Source organism: Pygoscelis adeliae, unplaced genomic scaffold (assembly GCF_000699105.1).
Source record: "Pygoscelis adeliae isolate BGI_AS28 unplaced genomic scaffold, ASM69910v1 Scaffold272, whole genome shotgun sequence".
Classification (NCBI taxonomy): domain Eukaryota; kingdom Metazoa; phylum Chordata; class Aves; order Sphenisciformes; family Spheniscidae; genus Pygoscelis; species Pygoscelis adeliae.
In genome coordinates, this window is record NW_008824282.1 from 988478 (window position 1) to 1008762 (window position 20285).

Genomic DNA, 20285 nt, shown 5'->3' on the forward strand with positions numbered 1-20285 from the left:
GGCAGCTTTCCAGCCACTCTTCCCCAAGCCTGTAGCGCTGCATGGGGTTGTTGTGGCCAAAGTGCAGGACCCGGCACTTGGCCTTGTTGAATCTCATACAGTTGGCCTGGGCCCATCGATCCAGCCTGTCCAGGTCCCTCTGCAGAGCCTTCCTACCCTCGAGCAGATCAACACTCCCGCCCAACTTGGTGTCGTCTGCAAACTGACTGAGGGTGCAGTCGATCCCCTCATCCAGATCATTGATAAAGATATTAAACAGAACTGGCCCCAATACTGAGCCCTGGGGAACACCGCTCGTGACCGGCCGCCAACTGGATTGAACTCCATTCACCACAACTCTCTGGGCCCGGCCGTCCAGCCAGTTTTTGACCCAGCGCAGAGTCCACCTGTCTAAGCCGTGAGCCGCCAGCTTCTCTAGGAGAATGCTGTGGGAGACGGTGTCAAAGGCCTTACTGAAGTCCAGGTAGACCACATCCACAGCCATAAAAAGCCATATGAAGCCATAAAAGCCTCTGGAAATGCCTTGAAATAAAACCAGTTGGAAGCTGGAGATACAATTTATGCTTGTCTTATCTTTACTCTTCCTTAGGCATGTAGGCCCTGCTGGGAGTCAGAACAGGGACTTAGATAGACCTTTGGTCAAACTACTACAGTCACTCTTCTGTTATTAAGAGAAAAATAAATACACAACATGACTCTAGAACTAAATACGTATGGGTCTCCTGCACTGCATTTTGTCAGTATTTTGCTATCCTCAGAAGGATAACTAGTGCTTTCCTCTGCAGTGCAGAATGAGCTTGAGAAGCATCACTCAGGCTGGCAGCATACGAGAGCTTTCCTGCCTAGCCTGCAGAAGAGCTCCGTTCACATGTCATATAATTCTACAATCTGCCCAACAAGGGACAAATTCTGCTCCTCACTTTCAAAAGCAGGTCTGAATAATGCAGTCACTTAGAACAAATGGGATAAATTGAGCTTGTTTGGAACTTTGGAATAAATAGCACAGTTTATACCACGTATATGGGTAGCCTCAGCTCTTAACTAGTCAGCTAATTAATAAGTTTGATCTACTGTCAATTGATTTCCTAGCAATCTACAAAGAATTATGAAACACTAGTAGTTTATGCTTTTAACAGTCATTTATAGAGGCTGTAAGCGCAAAGATGTAATTCCCGGAGGAGGCATCATATACTGTTGTGAAGATACTTGGAAACAACTAATAAAACCAACAGCCATGGAGAATTTTTTACATTAAAGCTTCATGAAATTCACTGCTGGCAAATGTAATGCGATATGCTTTAAGGGAATCATTGTAATGACTTTGATTTGATTCTGATTTAACTAGAATGACAAGGAAAAGACTGGTATACCATTGTGAACAGCATGATAAACAATTTCCGAAAATAATGAAAGACAAAAGCAGGATGTTCCAGTACCTAAAGCATGAAACTAAAACCAATATTGATCCATTCCAGCAAACCTGTTCCTATTTTACAAGCCCACAGTTCTGCTGTCACTTGGAATGTTTGCTGTGGTTAGTCTTCCTTACCCTACTCTCTAACATGGTAGAACAGAAACAACAGAGATAGAGAAGAATTAAAATGATGTTATGGGAATGGAAAAAATTATTCCCATGTGATCACAGAATGAAGAATGCTGCACTGCGCTGAAAGGAAAAAATAAGAAGGGACATGATAAAAGGATGCCAAATAATAGGTGTTATGAAGAAGGTATAATAATTATAGAAGTGGGCATTGCCACTCATCCTCCCTCACAAAAAGGACAAAGGAATATAAAAAAAATAATGAAAAACAGCATCAGAAGGCTTAAAAAAACCTCTCTGCAAGTTAGTTTTCGGAACACACAGTAATACATTATCACTCAAGCTAAGTCAGGAATAGGATTTTTAAAATACATAAGAATGTATATGGTTTTCAGGCACACCTGCATCTAAACTGAACAAAAAGAGTATCTATACAGATGAGAGAGAGCAATCTCTACCATTCCCAGCACAGACTGCTCAGAAACTTGCATTGGAAACTTCTTAGGGCAGCTCACTCCTAATCTGTCCATTACCAGGTTTCTGCCACCTTGCTCTGAAATGCTTTGGAGCTCTCACCATGGCAGGCCGTAGATGCCATGCTAATCTGGTATTAGAAACAACATTTTCCTTTGAATAAGGCCGCTATTTAGCATTACCAGAGCCCTCCCAGTATCTGTTACCTGGGCGGACAGTCCTTTTCATAACATTTCTTCTGTCGCCCGTTTGGCTGCGTTGCTGGGTCACAGAAGGAGTTTTTGATCGCTCCGCTTCCCTTCCGCATGCAGTGGGCAATCTGGCGCCGCACCCCTGTGAGACAAAGACACAAAAAAGTTAACAGTAACCCATGTAGGCTGGGGATGAGCTGTAGAAATCCTCTAGCATGGGGAGTACACACTGGTCATACTCCACATCCCAGAATACAGTAACAGCTATGAAAGTCAGTTCTGCTGAACGTCTGGGCTAAGTCAGGTATGAGCATCCTTTAATCAAGCTGAAAAGGTATTAAGCAGAACTCTTTTGGATCAGATAGCTCAAGCAACACATTAGAAAGCACTTTCCTTAATCACAATTTAGTTGTCAGCCTCAGAAAGGGCTCCTGCAGGCCCTGAAGCAGGTTTAAAGGGCTACGAATGGTTCTTGGATTACTCACAGATTACTGCATCAGCCTATTCACAGCAAGGCTGTTTTTGCTGACCTTTTCTTTGTACTTCTGAGAAGGCTGTTTAAGCAGAATACAAACTGGAGTATATCAGCAAAACTATAACCCTGTGACTCTTAATGCTGAATTTAACTTTTGAGAAGTTTTAATACAGATCTTGACCAAAAATGATGATGCCATAATACGAGGGAGAAAATCTTCCGTTTTCTAAATAACTAATACACAGCACTCATCACAAGAGGCAAAGCACAGTAATGACAAGACACACAGACATCCCATACATACAATTTGGGTTATTTCCTAACAGTTCCACTTACAAAAACTGCCATGCATTTAACAGAAAGAAACATGAACCAAAATACTGCATTACCCTAGTGCGAATCTAAACAAAGCCAGTTTCCAGGGGCCTGCCTTCCACACAGTTTAGCAATAATTTGAGGTAGGTCCTGTGCTGCAAACCCAGTGTAAAAAAAGGTATTGCAATATTACAGTTTGAAAGGTTGTAGCTAGACTGGTATAGAGGCATTAAAATAGTGGCATTAGGCCCAAATAAATCCCAAGGACTAAGAAGACTGAAGAAACTTGTTTATTAACTCTCATTAAATTAACTGTGCTATTAATTCACAGCAATTAATATGCAGACAGTAGGTCACTGTATCTCTGTGACTTTTATCCTTCTCCTGGGAAGCAAAGGGCCTAACAGCACTGTTACTACCGTGTCAGGGATAACTGTTAGGCTATTTTGCAGACTGTTTAGGAATCAAGCTTTTCCTTGCCTCACACCTCCTAATAACTAGTGTGGGAAAATATCTGGAAGATAAGAACAGTAATCCATAGATAATAATACTTGGGAAATATGAAGATATTACTCTATACAACATGTACTTATGTTCCTCTATACAGCAATGTCCCCATACATGGCAATTAAGACATATTTCCTAAAATTTCATGCTAGCCTTATGGTTATCTTGCTTTAAGTAATTTCACAGCATTCAAATTTGTTTTCCTCTCCAAAATTTAACAATCTACTTATAAAAATAAATACAGAAAAAACAGAATACCAATTCTGATACTAGGAAATCCAAAGCTAGCAACGGAGGTAACTTTTGGTGGGAAAACTGAGCATGGACTGCATGTGTGAAGGGGAGGTTATAGTCAGGTATTACTGAAAAAGGCCTCCACAACACAAGGAAATTAAAAAATTTCTATGCATATTTGGGCCATTCCATAGAAGCAGATGGAAACCTGTATTTTATTTTTATAGCACCTTAAGACATCAGGTCTGTGACACTGTGAGGAAATGCTATAGCTTTTAGAGTACTTTTATTGCAACTGAGACATGTAAGACAATTACTGACAACAGCACAGGATTTGGTGACTGAGTCTTCTCCGGTCGTACATGAAGGTTGATTTGCTAGAACAAGGATTAGTTTCACCCAGAAGGGAGAATTAAGGGACTGCAACCCTGTTCTCCCAATAATGCTCTTTGCTGAGGCATTCAAGCTCCAGGGTACATGATGTGCAAGTAGCTGCACGACTGCAGCATGGCTGGATGTGGCTCTCTCCTGTCCCTAGGGGACTTCAAGCAGCAGAAAGCTTTTTGGTTCAGTGCAGGACTCCCAGTGAGCAGTCCTTTGTTTTATGCTATGAAAAATGGAACTGGAATAGTTAGCAACCTTCCTGCTAGTTGTAAACAAAGCAGTTCACAGAAATATGTTTCTGTCCCTTTCAAAATCATGGTATATTGCCATTACAAATGCAAATGAGAGAAGAACTCTTTTGCTTTGATAAATTTTTAGTGTCATTTCAGCTGCTGTAATTCACTTTAAAACCACTATACACCTTTGCAAAAGTTTTGTTTTGAGGCTGTGCATTCTCATAAAACATTTGCTGATCACTGGCATCAATAAACTAATTTATTCACACAAACCATTTTTATCATGGAAGTTATGTGAACTCTCACTGTAGTTTCAAAATCTGGGAAATTCTGGGATGGATGTATAGATTTAAAGAAGCCATAAATGCACAGTTTTTTATCATGACTGTGTATAGTTCAGTTCCAAAGTTGGAAGGAATCCTATATGCATATATTGACATACATATATATGTGTAGGTATAGATATAATGACATAATGAAACAGTTGTTTTTTTCAGCTTGAGCAAGTCAAACTAGAAAACATTGCAAAAGTAGAAAACTAGTCACCTCACAGTGACCCTGCCCTACCAAACATTTACACAGTTACATAACTTAAATGTGTAATATCCTATTTAAGTCACAGATTAAAAATTCTAAATATACTTAAAAACTCAGTAAAATTGGAAACCTAAACACTATTTCTATAAGGCTCTGAGAGGGTAGTTGTTTTCCTTCCTTCACCTCATTTACTTTTCTCTGACCTCAGTGCTAACTAGTCCATGCTGACAAATGTTTTGCACGCACAAAGGTGCTGGCTGTATTCATCAGGACATTGTCTCTGTGTTCGTAGTCCCACTGCAAAGATCTTGCTTTTTCTGCTGGAGTGGGAATATCCCATTCCTTTCTGCTCACCTCAGCACTCATTGCACCATAGCCCTTCCCACACCCATGTTTCTTTACACAGAATTGTACCATCTCAATTCTGCGAAAAAAACCCTACAAATATTTCTGGAAAAAAACCAGAGAAACCAAGAATGACAACAGTGAGATCAAACAATGGTCTTGATTTCACTAAGTCTGCTCTGAGATTGCTTCTACCTCTCTGTGCCACTTCATCCCTAATGCAGGACTTTTTAGATGGGAGGTTGACACACACAGCGCCTGATTTCTCACTTAGTTTGTAAAAAAAAGGTGCCAGTTTAAAATCATTTAGTTGTGGAAGGTTTTTGAAACAGAGATTAGAAATCTGTTGGCTGCATAGCCCTTAGTTTGGGCAAAATTAAGGCTGAGAACAACAGAAATGAAGGAACCAGAAGCAAACATACAAAATGTGTATGCAAAAGAGCATATCTGTTTGTAAAACTAATTTGAACATGTAATTGTCACAGCTGTGCACGAAATCAGACACTCTGCAAGGAGTTCACTTTGGTATTTGAATGAACAAACTATATTCAGTGCATGCATAAGTTATGTACACAATACAAGAGCCAACCTTTACATTCTTGGTGTTATAAAACTTAGACCCATAATAGCGAAAGAAAATACAGTGACTTTTGCTTTCTAAAATCAATGCAACAAGTTTAGTACTACATTTCAGTTGAGGAACACCTGGAGGTAATTTTGCAAAGTAGCCCTGATAACAGTTGTGAAGAATTTAGAGGGCACATAACAATTAACCCCCAAACGAATCTTACAGTTAAGTCCTTTTGCAAAGCTTTGAAAATTTGCCAATTACTGATGTTATCCATGGAGAAGTAAATTGTTGAGGTTGCCTAATATTCTCCCATAGTTGCAGCTGCACTGCGCTTTGCTTCTTGTTACATTCAATGCCACTCAAAGCTAGTTCTAAGAAACATGATTATTAAAGCCTTTAGACAAGGATGAAGGATTTATAGTTGTAATTTCTAATTGACCATTATTTAAAGAAAGAATAATGGGTAGTAATCTTCCTACAAAAAAAGCTTAAGGGCTTTACATGTTGTCTTGACAGTAGGCTCTGGAGGGACAGGTCCTTGGCCAGAGGGTGCAGCAGTCTGCAGGACACTGTCCAGTGTGCACACGCTGACTGCAAAGCAATTCCTTTCTGCATAAAGCAAATGGCAGGCAGAAAGGCAAACTGCCCTGCAGTGAGGACAGAGCAAGGCTTATGATTTTTACTATAAATTATCCCCTTCAGCATTTGTTTGTCACGAAATAGATTGCAATGTAATTACTGAACTATTTTCTACATTGCAAATGGGTATCAGGTATTGCAATGTGTTCTCCTTTTCCCTGCATGCAGTATTAGGTGTGTTTGCTACAGAAAACATTGATTTTTCAGACAATATATTTTCCCTGTTAAATGGTGTTACTGTAGACTGGCCAGACCCACTCTTTGAGACTACAAAAGGCAGGGGCACATGAAGGAAATGAAGGAAAACATGAGCACATTTGCGTCTTCTCTTTCTCAGTTGCAATGGAGTTGGGGAAGGATATGGGTCAGGGCATGGCGTGGTGCTACCTTGAGGCCAAGAATCTTTTGGAAAATATCTTTAGGGAGCTGCCCTGGTTTAATTCTGAGAAGCGACAGCTTCACTCTCAAAGACATTATTCATCATTGGGACTTTCTGCAGGTACATTTGCCTTGGATAAGGAGCTGTATCATAGGGCTAAACCCGTATTTTTTCTCTTAGGACAGACGAGGCTTTCCTGCATCAGCCCATTCCCATGCCTCTAGCCCCATTTATCACTCCCTAACTCAGCTTCACTCTCTTGGCTCCAGGAAGTATTTGTTTGCATTGTCCTGATTTCAGTGGCTACAAAAGGCCAAAGTGCCCTTGGATTTACTGCTACTGTTTTGACCAGTTGTGATGAGAGGCCTTATGCCAAATCTTTAGGCAGGTCCAGGTTTGCCAAGAGAACAAAATTCTAGGTAAGGATAAATTTCTCCTACTGGCTGTAGCTGTCAAAGTTAGTTCAATAGTTCACTCTTCCTTTTATCCTGAAAAACTATTGGTTTATTATTTACCAAATGATAACTGCAAAATTCCTTGAAGGTTATTTTATTACTACCTTTATTCTAAATGAATGCAACTTTTCTTATCTCCTTGACCCCCACTGTAGGCTTGTCTTCCGTAAGACTTGTCATGCAGCACACCAATAGCAGAAGACGATCTTGCCTACTTCAATGCACTTTATCTTACAAACCTTTCAAAACTCTTCAAATGCCTGACATTTGGCACAACAGGTCTGTTACTGCCAATGGCAATAAATTCTGAATCTAAACAGAGTGTATGTTCAGATAAAATCACTCTCATCATTCAAAGCCTGAAGGAAGTTCTGTGGAAGTCAGAGAAGGGTGTTGCTTAATCCAGCAACATTGGGAACATTCAGATCTGCCTTTGTTCTGCCTCCTGGTCCTGAACTGAACTCGGGGGGATCAAACCACAATAATGAGTAACCGTGTGAGACTTTCTAGTTCTAGGTCAACAATCACTGCCATGCCCATATTCCCTGCTAAATGTAGCAAGACTTTAGAGTTTCCAAATTTCCATAATGATGGAGAGCTAACATTTTCCAAATACACCTTCCCTTCTGCTACGCCTTTTTTTTTATGCAGCAAAGCTCCAGATATTTTTGCTGATGTGTTTGTGCTCTGATCACCCGGGAATAAACCTGCTATATTACTGCACCAGTGTGGTGCTTAGGACAGCCAGCTAGCTCAGATTCAGTGCTGAGCTAATGTGACAACAGCACAGCTGGTCCACATTCAGACAGCCCAGAGCACAACCAGATAAAGCATCGGGTACCTGCAGAAAACTGCAGACAGACTGTAATATCAGAGCTCTCCTGGTTCAAGTGATGCATTGAAGCTCTGTGCCAGTGTTTCCCTTTTTTCTCGGCAGGGAGTAAGTGACAATACCCTGACTGCATCATATATTAGCAGATTACATCCTCCTTTAGACTTGTTCAGTTACTTTTATAAATGTATGCATTTATATAAATGTATGTACAAGGAAAGAGAGCCAAGGGTCTATTAATGTCTTTTCTCCTGTCCATGAAGGAATGCAGAGAACTGGGAAGGTTTCTGTGCCCTGTTTGAACTGTAATGCACCTCTTGGTTCCCCTGCAAACTCATGTCAGTAAGTCCACAATCTTGCCTGAAACATATAATTTCCACCTATGTAAAGAAAAAGCCAATGAGCTCAAGAAATATTTATTAAGAGCCCAAAGACAGTAAACAGAGGAAGCCACCTATTAAATAAAAACTGAAAAAAACCCTATATCCTGCAATCCTCTATTTAAGTAATCCATGTGGCAGGTAGAAATCAAAGCCAAGTCACACAGTTCTTTAGCCAGAAACAAAACAACATAATAAACAGTCTAATAACACTACCCCCCCCCCTTTTTGTTATCATGCCAATTGTTGCACTAAACACTATTCACAACTAGGTATCAGAACTAAAACATACAACATGCAATTAAGGAAAACAATTGTTCTCGGTACCTATTTAAAGAAAATGGGTTTTGGGTTTTTTTTCTGCTAACCAGAAAGCGCATGGTGTTTTGTGCTGAGAGACTCTTCTCAACCCCCCCCCCAAAAACAAACCACACAAATTTTTGCACAAACTTGCATATATGGATGTATAAATATCTGTATAATACATCCATTATATATATAAAAATATATTTTATAATATAGGAATGTTATAGGGATGGGGTAATTTACACTATTCTTCTAAAATTCTTCTTTTAATCCTCTAAAATTAAGGCCACACAATGTCCTTTGTTCAAACCACTGAAAATGCATTGTTTTAGTGTCTTTTCTGACAGGAAAGATTAAAAAATTGTTACTCCTGTAATCATCACTGCTTCTGGACTCCCAACTGGATTTGTTACAACATTTGTTTATCTTTTACTTTCCTTCTGGAAAGTAGGTAAAGAAAGCAATAATTATCAAAAACACTGACAATACCCTAGCATTAGAAAGATAAAAGGCTTATTTCCTGTTGTTTGTCCAGTGACTGTAACATTGATCTTCTGCTGTTCTGTACAGTTTTCACACAGACGGCCAAAGAACAAGGTTCCCATCCTGTCTCCGGGGCTCTTCTTCTGTCCAGTGAAACTCAGGCACTAATTCAGACAGAAGGCTGCAATCTCTTCCCCCCAAGGTGCAGACTTCCTGTCACACACAACATCTTTCTCATCTATGAGAAAGAAAGTAGGCTCTAACGGAGCCTACTATGAGTTAAAAATTATTCCCGCAGAGGATGGATAAAAACCTTTACTTCTGTAAAGAAACCTTCAGTCTTCTTATCATTATCATTGGTTTATTGCAAGCATTAACTTCATCTCATTGATCTGTTAACTACCTTAAAGAAAGTTTTCCTGCTAGCATTTTCTGTGTGTTACCAAAGGCAAACTTTTAGACCTGTTGTTAGATCCTACTTCACGGTGTCATTCTGCTTGTCTGGTTTAATATGCTGCACAGAACTACAATACAACTGCAGCTGTTCCCAAGCCATTGTACTGAGAGTGGCAAAGACATGTAAGTTCTCAAGACTGATTTAAATAAAGTAATTATTGAGAAATGCACAAAAAGCATTGTTGCTTATCAAGGCAGGACAGAAATGAAGAATATTTTTTGTAGTTAACATAACTACAAACTACAATAACTGGAAAGACTCAGTACGGAAACAAGAGTAGGTCATAAATTAGTATTGCTGGGAAGTAGGGTTATTGTGAACAATATTGACAGCAAATTATGAGGAAAAGGAAACTGTAGTTTTTCATTTTGGTTCACAGAGGTTGAGAATTTTAGGGCAGGTGTTATAGAAACCTATTTGCCTTAAATGATTTAATAACATTTTATTTTAAAGCCAAAATACGTTATTGTAACCATGGGATCTGACTTCCCACCAAACGCAGATTAAAGAAGTTACCTCTTTGAGGACACTGTCTGGATAACTTAAAGTAAAGATGAGATTTGCCAGTAATGAAGACAAACAGTAATAGAAAAAGGAAGTGAGGAATTACCTCTTCCACAGGTAACACTGCAGGCTGTCCAGTCTCCATACTGCCAGAAATACTCTGACTCTCCAATCTCATTCTCGTGACTTTCTTCTTTACGTACAGTATATTCATACTTGATTCCAGGGTTAGTTTCTTGAAAAAGTAGCTGGAAAAATAGTGTTTAATTTAATTACTTATGATTTTAATCATCTACTGGCCCAAAGGTTTCAAAAGAAAACAGAAGAATCAGCAAGGTTTAAAGCAGCCCATTTTGGAGCCTACTACGAGTTCAGAAAAGCAGACTGGCAAAACTTCCATTTGTGCGCCAACAGTGGCATACATGTATCTAAGACACAGTTGTTTGCCATGCACTTTTGCAAGCACAGGTGGGAGTAAATGGGCCAGCATAATTGGTATCCTATTAACTGTAGGAAAAGACAATGCAAAGTCCATCCAAGACACTGCCAAATGTGTTGCTGATTAAGAGCTATTGCCTATCACCATTATAAATTATAAATTCCCTACCCTTCTGAAATAGCTGTTACAAAACAACCAATAGGTCAGAAAATTACAGGCTTTATTCAGACACTGCTTTAATATTATTTTTCAGTGTTTTTGGATTAAGAAGGAAAATACCAATTGAGAAGAACCACTCAAGAAATTTACTGTTTGGCTGATGAGAGGGAGAAAAGAAAAACATCATCAAGGGATAAAAGACTTCAGCAATGAACTTCTACACTTCCTCCTAACTGTTTCCTTGACCTTTTTACTGACAGTGAAGATTGAGTACCTGTTAGATGTGCCTTCTCACCAGACATTCAAAGTGTGAAAGTGGCTCCCATCAAACCTCTAATTACTTGTTTTAATTGCGTGGTGGATACACAGGCAAACAAGCCAGAAAGACACATTCAGAGAACAAGGGGCAATTTAAAACTATTTTTGCAGAATTAACAGAAGGTCGTTATATTTAAGTTAGAATCTATAAAGCAACATAAAAGAAAGAAAAAGGAGCAACCTCAGTGGATGCTAAATGGATCCATTTCACTTACCATAAGCTATTAATCCACTTATCTAATGCTATATTTTCTTGCTCAGTGTAAGCTGTCACTGCTGTCAGCCTTCCCTAGCTCTCACTGTTCACAGCCTAACATCAGTTCCCTTTTTGTGATGTTTTAGTTGTTGCTAGGTAATGCTTACACTAGTCAAGGACTTTCTAGTTTCCCATGCTCTACCGACTGAGAAGGCTGGAGGTGCACAAGAAGCTGGGAGGGGGCACAGCCAAACTGGCCAAAGGGACATTCCATACCACGTGACGTCATGCTCAGTGCATAAACTGGGGGAAGCTGGCCGGGGGCCGCTGCTCGGGGACTGGCTGGGCATCGGTCAGCAGGTGGTGAGCAATTGTACGGTGCATCACTTGCTTTGTGTATTATCATTATTATTATTACATTATTATTACTTTATTTCAATTATTAAACTGTTTTTATCTCAACCCATGAGTTTTTCTCACTTGTGCTCTTCCAATTCTCACAGCCCCAGCACATTCTGCTGCCATCCAAACCGAGCAGGTGACCTCCTATTTACCTGAATCCATATTGATTCATTGGTGGGTCCTGGAGCAGTCAGATTTTCTAGATCCCCTGTTCTGTCATACTGAAATACCGTGCCTGCCACTTTGTATTCACCATTCCACTGGATGATAAAGCCTCCATTCAGGTAATATTTTTCTGGGTCTTTGCTTCGCACAGCAAGGAAATTTCCTGCTTCTGCAACTTCCATGACTTTGATTCCCCTTGCACCTTTCGGAATTAGCCCAATATCAACGTATCCTAAGAGAAAAGAAGGGTTCATGGAGGTGAACAACAAAAACACCAGTGCATTTTACTTATGTATAAGATTACTAAAATATCAGCTTTGCTTGAAAATATATACAAATGTGCTATCAGGGATCTTGTATTTCAGTTAGTTAATAGTGTTTATTAAAAAACCAGGTTTTGCAGTATCAGTTGGGGAATACGAATGCGCACTCTGTTTAGGCAATGACAGTGGCATTTAGAAGAGATATGGTGGTGAATGATTTTCTGAGCTGTACCAGGGGAAATCTACTCCACAGATGAGCATCAACATCTCCGTAACCATACCCAAGGGCTCTGGCATACTGCAATGTAAGTAATCTGGAGAAATGCCAGGGAGTCCCAGGAAGTTAACGGTCTGTTGTGGGAAAGGTCTTTTCAATTTGCAAGGAACGTTTTCATCTGCCACCAACTTACAGGTATGTACATAATTCCATGTACCTTCTTTTAAGTCATTTAACTTCTCCATGACTGTTTCCCATAGATAGCCTTTCTACAAAAAACCTGAACGCTGTTCAAATGCCTCAAATTACTATGATCAGTTGAACACATTTTTATAAACTACTGATTTTCATAAGGAAGTTCAACAGCTCTTCATGTATAAAGTTATCTGTAAAAAGAGATTTTTGGTATGTGTGTTAAGAATGAACTCAGAGCATCTACTACAGAATTTTGTTTGCACCACAGGCAATATATGACATCAGGCTCTGTGTTTCTCACCTTGCAGGGAACTGCTATTGCTACTGAACTGTAAAAATAGGAAGTTCACATAGAAATTTGAACGCAAACTCAGGTAGCTTTCTTGCTATTGCTCCTGGCTAGGCTTTAGAAATTGGATGGGTGACAGTTCTACAAGCAGGTGCCCTGGGAGTGTAAGCTGCAGTTTGTGCTAGTTTACTTCAAGATTGGAACATATGTGGTTCCCCAGTTCTCATCAGACACTGCTGAGGTCATGAATTAAATTCTGAGACTCACATCCCATTCAACTTTCTTGTGAAATAAACTTATCACCTTTGATTACTCACTCACATGAATGAGATAAACCACACTGGGCATACTAAGCGATCTTCGATATCAACGCTCTCCACCTACCAGAAGTACTTACATGCTGTACAACAACCTGCTGTTGTAAATAAGTGCCCCAAAGTCTTTAACATCTGAATTTTCTTTGCAGTTCTTCTGTGGGGTGGTAAGTATTGGTTCTAATGTCGTATATTGGTTATGGTACTGTCTATTGATCTGTCTACTTCAGGCCCTTCCTAATTACATTAATAATATATAATTATTTTTTTTTCCAGTGATTAATGTTCAAGAGAGAGAGTTTTCTGGATGTCACCTTCTGCAAGTTTCCTAGACTGATTGTGGAAATCCAAACTTTTCAGTCTTTCGTAAGTGAAGGGAATAAAATCTGGAGGATTACTGAATAACTTCTATTATAGGAAACCAGCAGTCTAGGTCTATTATAAGTAACCAAGGTCTAATGATTCTTCCAAATGTTCTATTCATTCAGTGCAGAGGAGACATGTTACGAACACAGTGTGTGATCATGTAACTAAAGACTTGATTAGAAGGCATACTCACAAATGGGCCAAATTAACACAGCATGGAAAATCTTAATTGTGTCACGTCCTGACAGCTTGGCTTTGCAACGTTGGTGTCCTTTTCCAGTAGGTTTTTTTTATGTAATTAGCATAGCATTTGTTCAAAACACGAAGTATAAAAACAATAAAACATAATTTTCTTTCTGTTGTAACATACAAATCTGTATCCTCTCAAGTTTTTGCATAATTATTTTTGTCTGAATCACCTGCTGTTGCTTATAAACCTGATTTTAAATGTATTGCAACCGTCTGGTAATAGATGTTACGAATTGTAACACACTCCCTTCTCCCTGGCCCTCCCTTTTTTGACTAGCTAAATTACCTCCTGATTTCCCAGAACCTCACACTAATTCCTAATGAATGTTATCTGCTTTTGAAAGCAAAGCTAATCAGCAGCAACGTTTTGAGTTTGTCACTCAAAATAATAAATCTTTGTTTAAAAATGATGTGGATGGTGTTTATATAATTGTTCCTGGTTATATGGTTTCATCTGATAAGGATCTAGAGATCTGAGATTGAATAACAGTCAAAATATCATCTAACTTACATGCTGTGCTCATTAAATCCTGGAGCATCCATATTGTGGGTGCTACCATACACCCGTGAAATGGCAACTCGCAGATGCTATTAGTCTTTCCCTTTTAATTAAAATTAAATCTATGTGCTCCTAATACAGACAAGAGTACAACATGAATAAATTCATGCAACACTTGTTGTAGGCACAGCTCTACCAGGACTGAAGAGCTTGTTTCTCTTTTCTCATTGCTGTGAGAGAGGAGTAATTTCACTCTGGTGGTTAGTACAGTATTGCAGATCAGATGATAATCAGATCTAGCTATTTCTCCTGTTCACAGCAGCTCCCACCCTGCTCTCCAGTTTGGTGTATCTGTGAGCTTCTCTCTCTTAAAAATACATGTCCCTGAGGCACAATTTTCCTCTAAGCCAGGCTCTAGGCACTACCACAAGAATAGTATGTGGAAAACTGCATAGGCTCCCGGTGGCATAGTGGGTTTGCAAGTCAAGGTATGGTTGCATACAGCCTTCCCATGGAATAGAGGGAGCACTGCAGTGTGTGATGGTAATGGGAGAAAAATTATAGTCCAGAGATAGTCTCCTAAGTGAGGATCCAGGAGACCTTCCAGTCTCTCAGATCAACATTTGCGTCACGGCTATGTCCAGACTCCATCTCAGGGCTAGGTTCAGGCACGTACCAGATCTCTGTCTGCACTTTGGTTGCATGAAAAGGAAACAGGGATAGCAGGGAGACGATGGCACATGTTGATTCAGTCCCAGCCAAGTTGCGTCAGGAGATAACAGGAGATAAACCTGGAGATAAACCTCCAGGTTAGGGTGAGTACAGTCACAGTTTCTTTATTTGCCCATCACTTTGCTAAAAGTCAGCCCTTCACAGGAGTGACATGCACCTAATCTTGCCTTCTGACTGGCAGACTAAGTCACCTCCACTGCTATTGTACAATCCCTCATTTCCTAATTTTCATAAATTTAAATGTATTGTCCCCTTGCTACTGAAAGCTGGAAAATTCATTTCCCCCTACACACACAAAAGGGTGAAGACAGGACTATTACCCATCCTTCTGACCACCACTTGTTTCCTAGCCACTCCTCCTTCCCAGGCACATTCCTTTGTTTGATCCTCACAACCTCATTCTCCCTTTTTGTTATCCATTTACTCCACACTCCCTGCACTTGCTACAGTCCTAAATCCCTGTCCCTTGTGCCTCAGTCTTTCTCCTACCCCAATGCTTCTCCTCATCCAGCAGCACAATTTATTCTCCTTTCAAAAGAGTTTGCACACCTTGCAAATGTTCTGCTGTACACAGTAATACTCCTTTGCAGTCACCACAACAACTTGAGTAAGAACAGGGATTTCCACTTTTAAATACCTCAAAATAAAAACAGACTTCTTCTACCTTAACAACAGGAGAGCTTGTGACTTCTTTGCCCAGGCCTAGACCTTGCTTTTCAATGCCCTGCTCACATTGCAACCTTTCTGCCATCAGAGTTCAGCTGAAGCCACTTAAATGATTTTCAAACGAACCTCCTGAAAACAAGGTGCAGACCAGGTACTTGCTAATATTAGTGTCAACAGCTGAGACCATTCGTGCACATCAGACCTCTGATTTGTTTTCCATCATGAAACTCTAATGGAATCCATTACACCGATGATGCTGCCATTCCTGTGGCTGTGTTGGGAGTCCCTGGACCGCTATTCCCATTTTGCATGGACAGAAAAGACAAAGAATTTTAAAGAAAAACCAAGTAATAATACAGATTTTAAAACTTTTCTTTTTGAACATGAGGCAGTAAGACTTCAGGTAAAACTGATCACCCTGCCCTGCAGTGAAAGGCTGAATTATTAAAACTCTTTCCTAACATTTCATTAGTCTGACCTGGCAACTTAGTCAACTTGCAGACAGAATACACACTGCTGCAGCACCAGACCCAAGAAAGGCCCTGCTGGACTTAAGTTCTGAATAAAGCTTTAAATCAAAATAAGCTTTGATTTTGTATTGTTCTGTGCCATTAAACAGAAAAAACTCTTCAAATCTTCCTTGCCAGTGACTGGCAGCATGCTTTGGTCCAGTTTTGTTACCTATACTGAATTTATGAGCCTGAAGTCTTTACGTTTACATAAACTGTTCAATAGCCACTCTGTCATAAATCTGTACTGCAAGACAGAGCACCACAGTACCTGTCAGAGACAAAAAGAAGCCAGATATTGTGAACAAAACCATTTTCCTGTTCTCAGTTTAACACCTGTGAACATCAGCAAGATCCACATGTTGTCTTAAAAGCTGAAGAGCCCACCAACCTCTGCCTTTCCTGACACTTTTCCTTATTTTGTCTGCAACAGAATCAACATCTGTAGAAGGGAAAGAATCTGCAGAATCAATCCATTTTTTACTGAATCTAAGGAAAGCAGTGAAATAATTTTACTTAACACTCAGTATCCCTAAGCAGTATCCGTCAGTGAGGCTTATTGAATCTTGGGGCAAGGAAAAACTAAGTGAAGATAAAACACAAAATGAATTTAAATAAAATAAGATGCCCTTATCCTCCCATGTGTTACAGTACTGGAACTTTTTAGTAAAACTGTTATTTGAAAATAAACTTCACATCATCTGCAGCCTTTGAAAACCCCCACACAGTCAAAGACAGAGTGAATTTTAGAGTAGTAAAGCAAACGATCAGAGGCTGGAGGATTACTGTACTATTGGAGGAGAGGGAGTTCTAGATTCTCCTTTGTAAGCCTCACACACATATACAACCTGCACTGCTGCATGGTTGCAGGCATCTTCACAGTTCACCTGTGGGACATGGAACAGAGGAAAGCAAATCCAAGTACACAGTACAGAAAAAAACCTGAAATATTGAATGTGCTTTTCCCCCAAACTCTGGAAAATCTTATCAAACCAGCTGTAAATTATTAGCACAAATCATATTTGTGCAAATCAGAATTATTTTATGGAAAAAAAACCACAAACCCAAAAGCCAGCCAAAGCCACACCCTCACCACAGTTTATCCCTCCTCACTAGCACGGTACCAATTATTGCTCTTGAGACTTCTCATCTCTGCACCAGCCTCCTTCTTCAGCCACAGACCTTGCTCTAAGCACACTCTCCAGTGCCCCGTCTTCCCACCCCTCCCCCTCCTGTCCTGGTTTCCCATTCAAAGCTGTTCACCCTGGCTGCTTCTTCCATCTCCAGCTCACTGCCATGGTTCTCATTCAGTTTTAGACTCCCACTCCCTCTTCTAGACTCTCTGGCTCCCATTCATCCCACACAAGGCAACTTAAAGCCTGAATGTCTCACTGCCGTCAGTGAAGAAAGGGTCAGTCCTCCGAGTGCTGATTCAGACCACCTTAACCCTGCAGGGAGTTACTCTTCTCCGCTTTCAAGCCAGAGGCATCCCACAGAAAATTTTAGAGCAACCAGAAGTGCAAAGTTCTGCGTGGGGAAGAGGTGGCACATGGTCACCAGAGCCAAAGGTATCAGATTTATGACACTTAGAAATGAATCCCCAAACCACTCACTCCAGCATTTTCTTGGTGCTTTACACTGTCCAGAGTTTTGGTCCAGATTTTTCAAGGTGGTAAATTACATTCACTTTGTAAATGCACTTGCTATTTTGGATTTTATTATTATCTGCGTAACTTGCATAGGGCCTGTTGGTATCTGACATAATTTTTATTAGACAAGGTGAACTTAAAAAGCACAGACCACAGATCTTTTCTGGCAGAAGCATGATTCACTGTGAAACATTCATTTACAATTTCCTACGCAGATCGATACATCAGTTTGCAATGAGAAGCGCTTAATCCTTTCTATGTAGAGAAATTACTTCACCAACTGAAGAGTTTAAAAAAAGAACCCATTTTACCAAATCCTTCACTTTGATTAAACATCATCTTCACTGTACGACAATCAGAGCCGTCTCCCAGGCAAACTCCACACTGGTCTTCAGTTGCGTTGGAATTTATCTCATAATCACAGCCAACAGCCTAGAAGGAAAAGCAGTTTCAGAATAAATGTGGCCTCCACAATGAAATTCTCAGAGCTCATGTATTGCTGCCTTCAGTGGACTCTGCTCTTCTAAGAAGGGGAAGAATCAATTTTGTGGAAGACTATATATCCTATATAAACAAAATAGTAGAGATTGTTATATCTAGGTCAAACTCGTGTATAATATGAAGGTGAAAAACAAACAAGCAAGCAACAACCACCACCATTTCATGAAACATACAGTAGTGACGAGTTACTTGAGATGGAAACACGCCACCCAAATGGCCTCAACATCTAGCATTGGCCAAAACATCTAGGATTTGTGTCTGCTTTCATATGTTGTAGAAGCATGCATGGATTCCCAGGAATATAATGCAGTAACAGAACTGAAATCTCTGTGTCAGCTTTTTGTGGCCATCAGACAGTGTAGAACCTCTACTGCAGTAAAACCCCCTGGTAAAGAGAAACTCTTCAGCAGACCTGAAGTTTTATACCCATGACAGCTGCTTCTCCAGCTTGCCAGCATTGGGGAATGGGTCAAGATAAAGTTCTGGTAAAGACTGATTTTCCAGTTCATGCTTGCTACAGGGAGAAAGCGAGAGAAAAATTTATTCATACTGAGTCAGGACAAAACTTATTCCTTGCTCAAACCAAAAATTCTGTGCACTAATGCCTTTAAACTTCAACAAGATCTTCATTTGGTTTTGGGGTGGTTTTTGCCTGTCTTTAAAAACTAGCAAGGTTGCAGAACACAACCTGATGGTTGTTAATAGTATCTAAGATATGTGGAGGCCTGTGATTTAGATGAATAGCCATAAGTCCGGTGGTATGTAAAGTTTTTCTCAGCTGATTTTTCTCAAAATAAGCCTTCAGGTGCGATACCTGCCAACTTCTCTAACACCTTCTTGATATATGAAAATCTGGGTATCCGCTTTTTTGATTCTGATCTTATTTTACCTTCAGTACATCAGCTACTGTAATCTTCTGTAAGCTTCTGACAGGAGAATCCATCCATTAGACTAATCTAGGTATAAAGGCTCCTGCATTCTCTAATATTTTTTCATAATTTTCAGCTCAAGAAACAGCTGAACTTTTCCTCTATGCACCGGTGATTTAATGAACAGCTAGAGAAGCTGCAAAACTGGAAGCAAGGAAAGGCCTCAAGTTACCAACGGTGTTAAACCATGTCACTTGAATTTTCACAGAGGATTCAAAAAAGACTCATCCATCACTTAATGCCAACACTTAGCCAGAACCTTTGATACCTGCTCTGAAAAACAATGGCCATGCCAAAAGGTTCTGCAGCAGCCTCAGCTTTTCTCTCCTTTCAGCCAAGGCTACTTTCAAAAAAGAGAAGGTTTTGTAATGTCTTTCACACAGACACATCTCGGCACCAAGGACCACGTTTATGAGCAGTACAGAATGTTACAGAGATAAGCACATGTTAAGAAGGTGACTACATTTTTGCCTCCAAGCATGTAGGTATTTGACCAAGGATGGATTTAATGAAGTATTCAAAGTACACAGAGGCCACTGCAATAAGTGCAGGATGTTTCTTTATCTTGCCAAGTGTTCAGATCTGACTCTTCACCTGCTATCTACAGTTGCACTGCAGTTTATATTTAACACTTCCTAAGAATTTAAAGAGGTAGGTGTGTAGCTATTTTCTTAAAGAGATGCATTCTGCAGTATATTTACTGTATTATCAGTATGTTCATTAATCATCTACAAACAGTTAGTAATATCATTGTTATCAGGTTTATTATTAGACCAGAGGAGTAACCAGCCTCTCCAGAGAGTCCTGAAAGTTGAAGTTTATTTTCTATTCTATGCACACATTCACTATTAAACAGAAAGTTGGGGAAAATCTGGAAATGGAACCCTTACACTTCATGTTTTGCTATTATAAAATATTATTAACAAGTGTTTTGGAGCTTCTCTTTTGAACTTCTTAAAACTAATAACTTGCCTCCAAATT

At 39.8% G+C, this 20285-nt stretch overlaps 1 protein-coding gene across 1 annotated transcript in view; it reads right to left on the reverse strand.

The window, feature by feature from the left end:
* The window catches only part of ADAMTS12 (ADAM metallopeptidase with thrombospondin type 1 motif, 12), a 175443-nt gene that overhangs the window by 26774 nt on the left and 128384 nt on the right, over window positions 1–20285 (reverse strand). Inside the window, exons 14-17 of the mRNA XM_009318458.1 lie at window positions 18186–18306; window positions 11914–12158; window positions 10354–10495; window positions 2224–2350 (exon numbers count right to left, since the gene is read on the reverse strand). Of these exons, the coding sequence (XP_009316733.1) occupies window positions 2224–2350; window positions 10354–10495; window positions 11914–12158; window positions 18186–18306 (635 nt within the window). The remainder of the gene's footprint in view (window positions 1–2223; window positions 2351–10353; window positions 10496–11913; window positions 12159–18185; window positions 18307–20285) is intronic.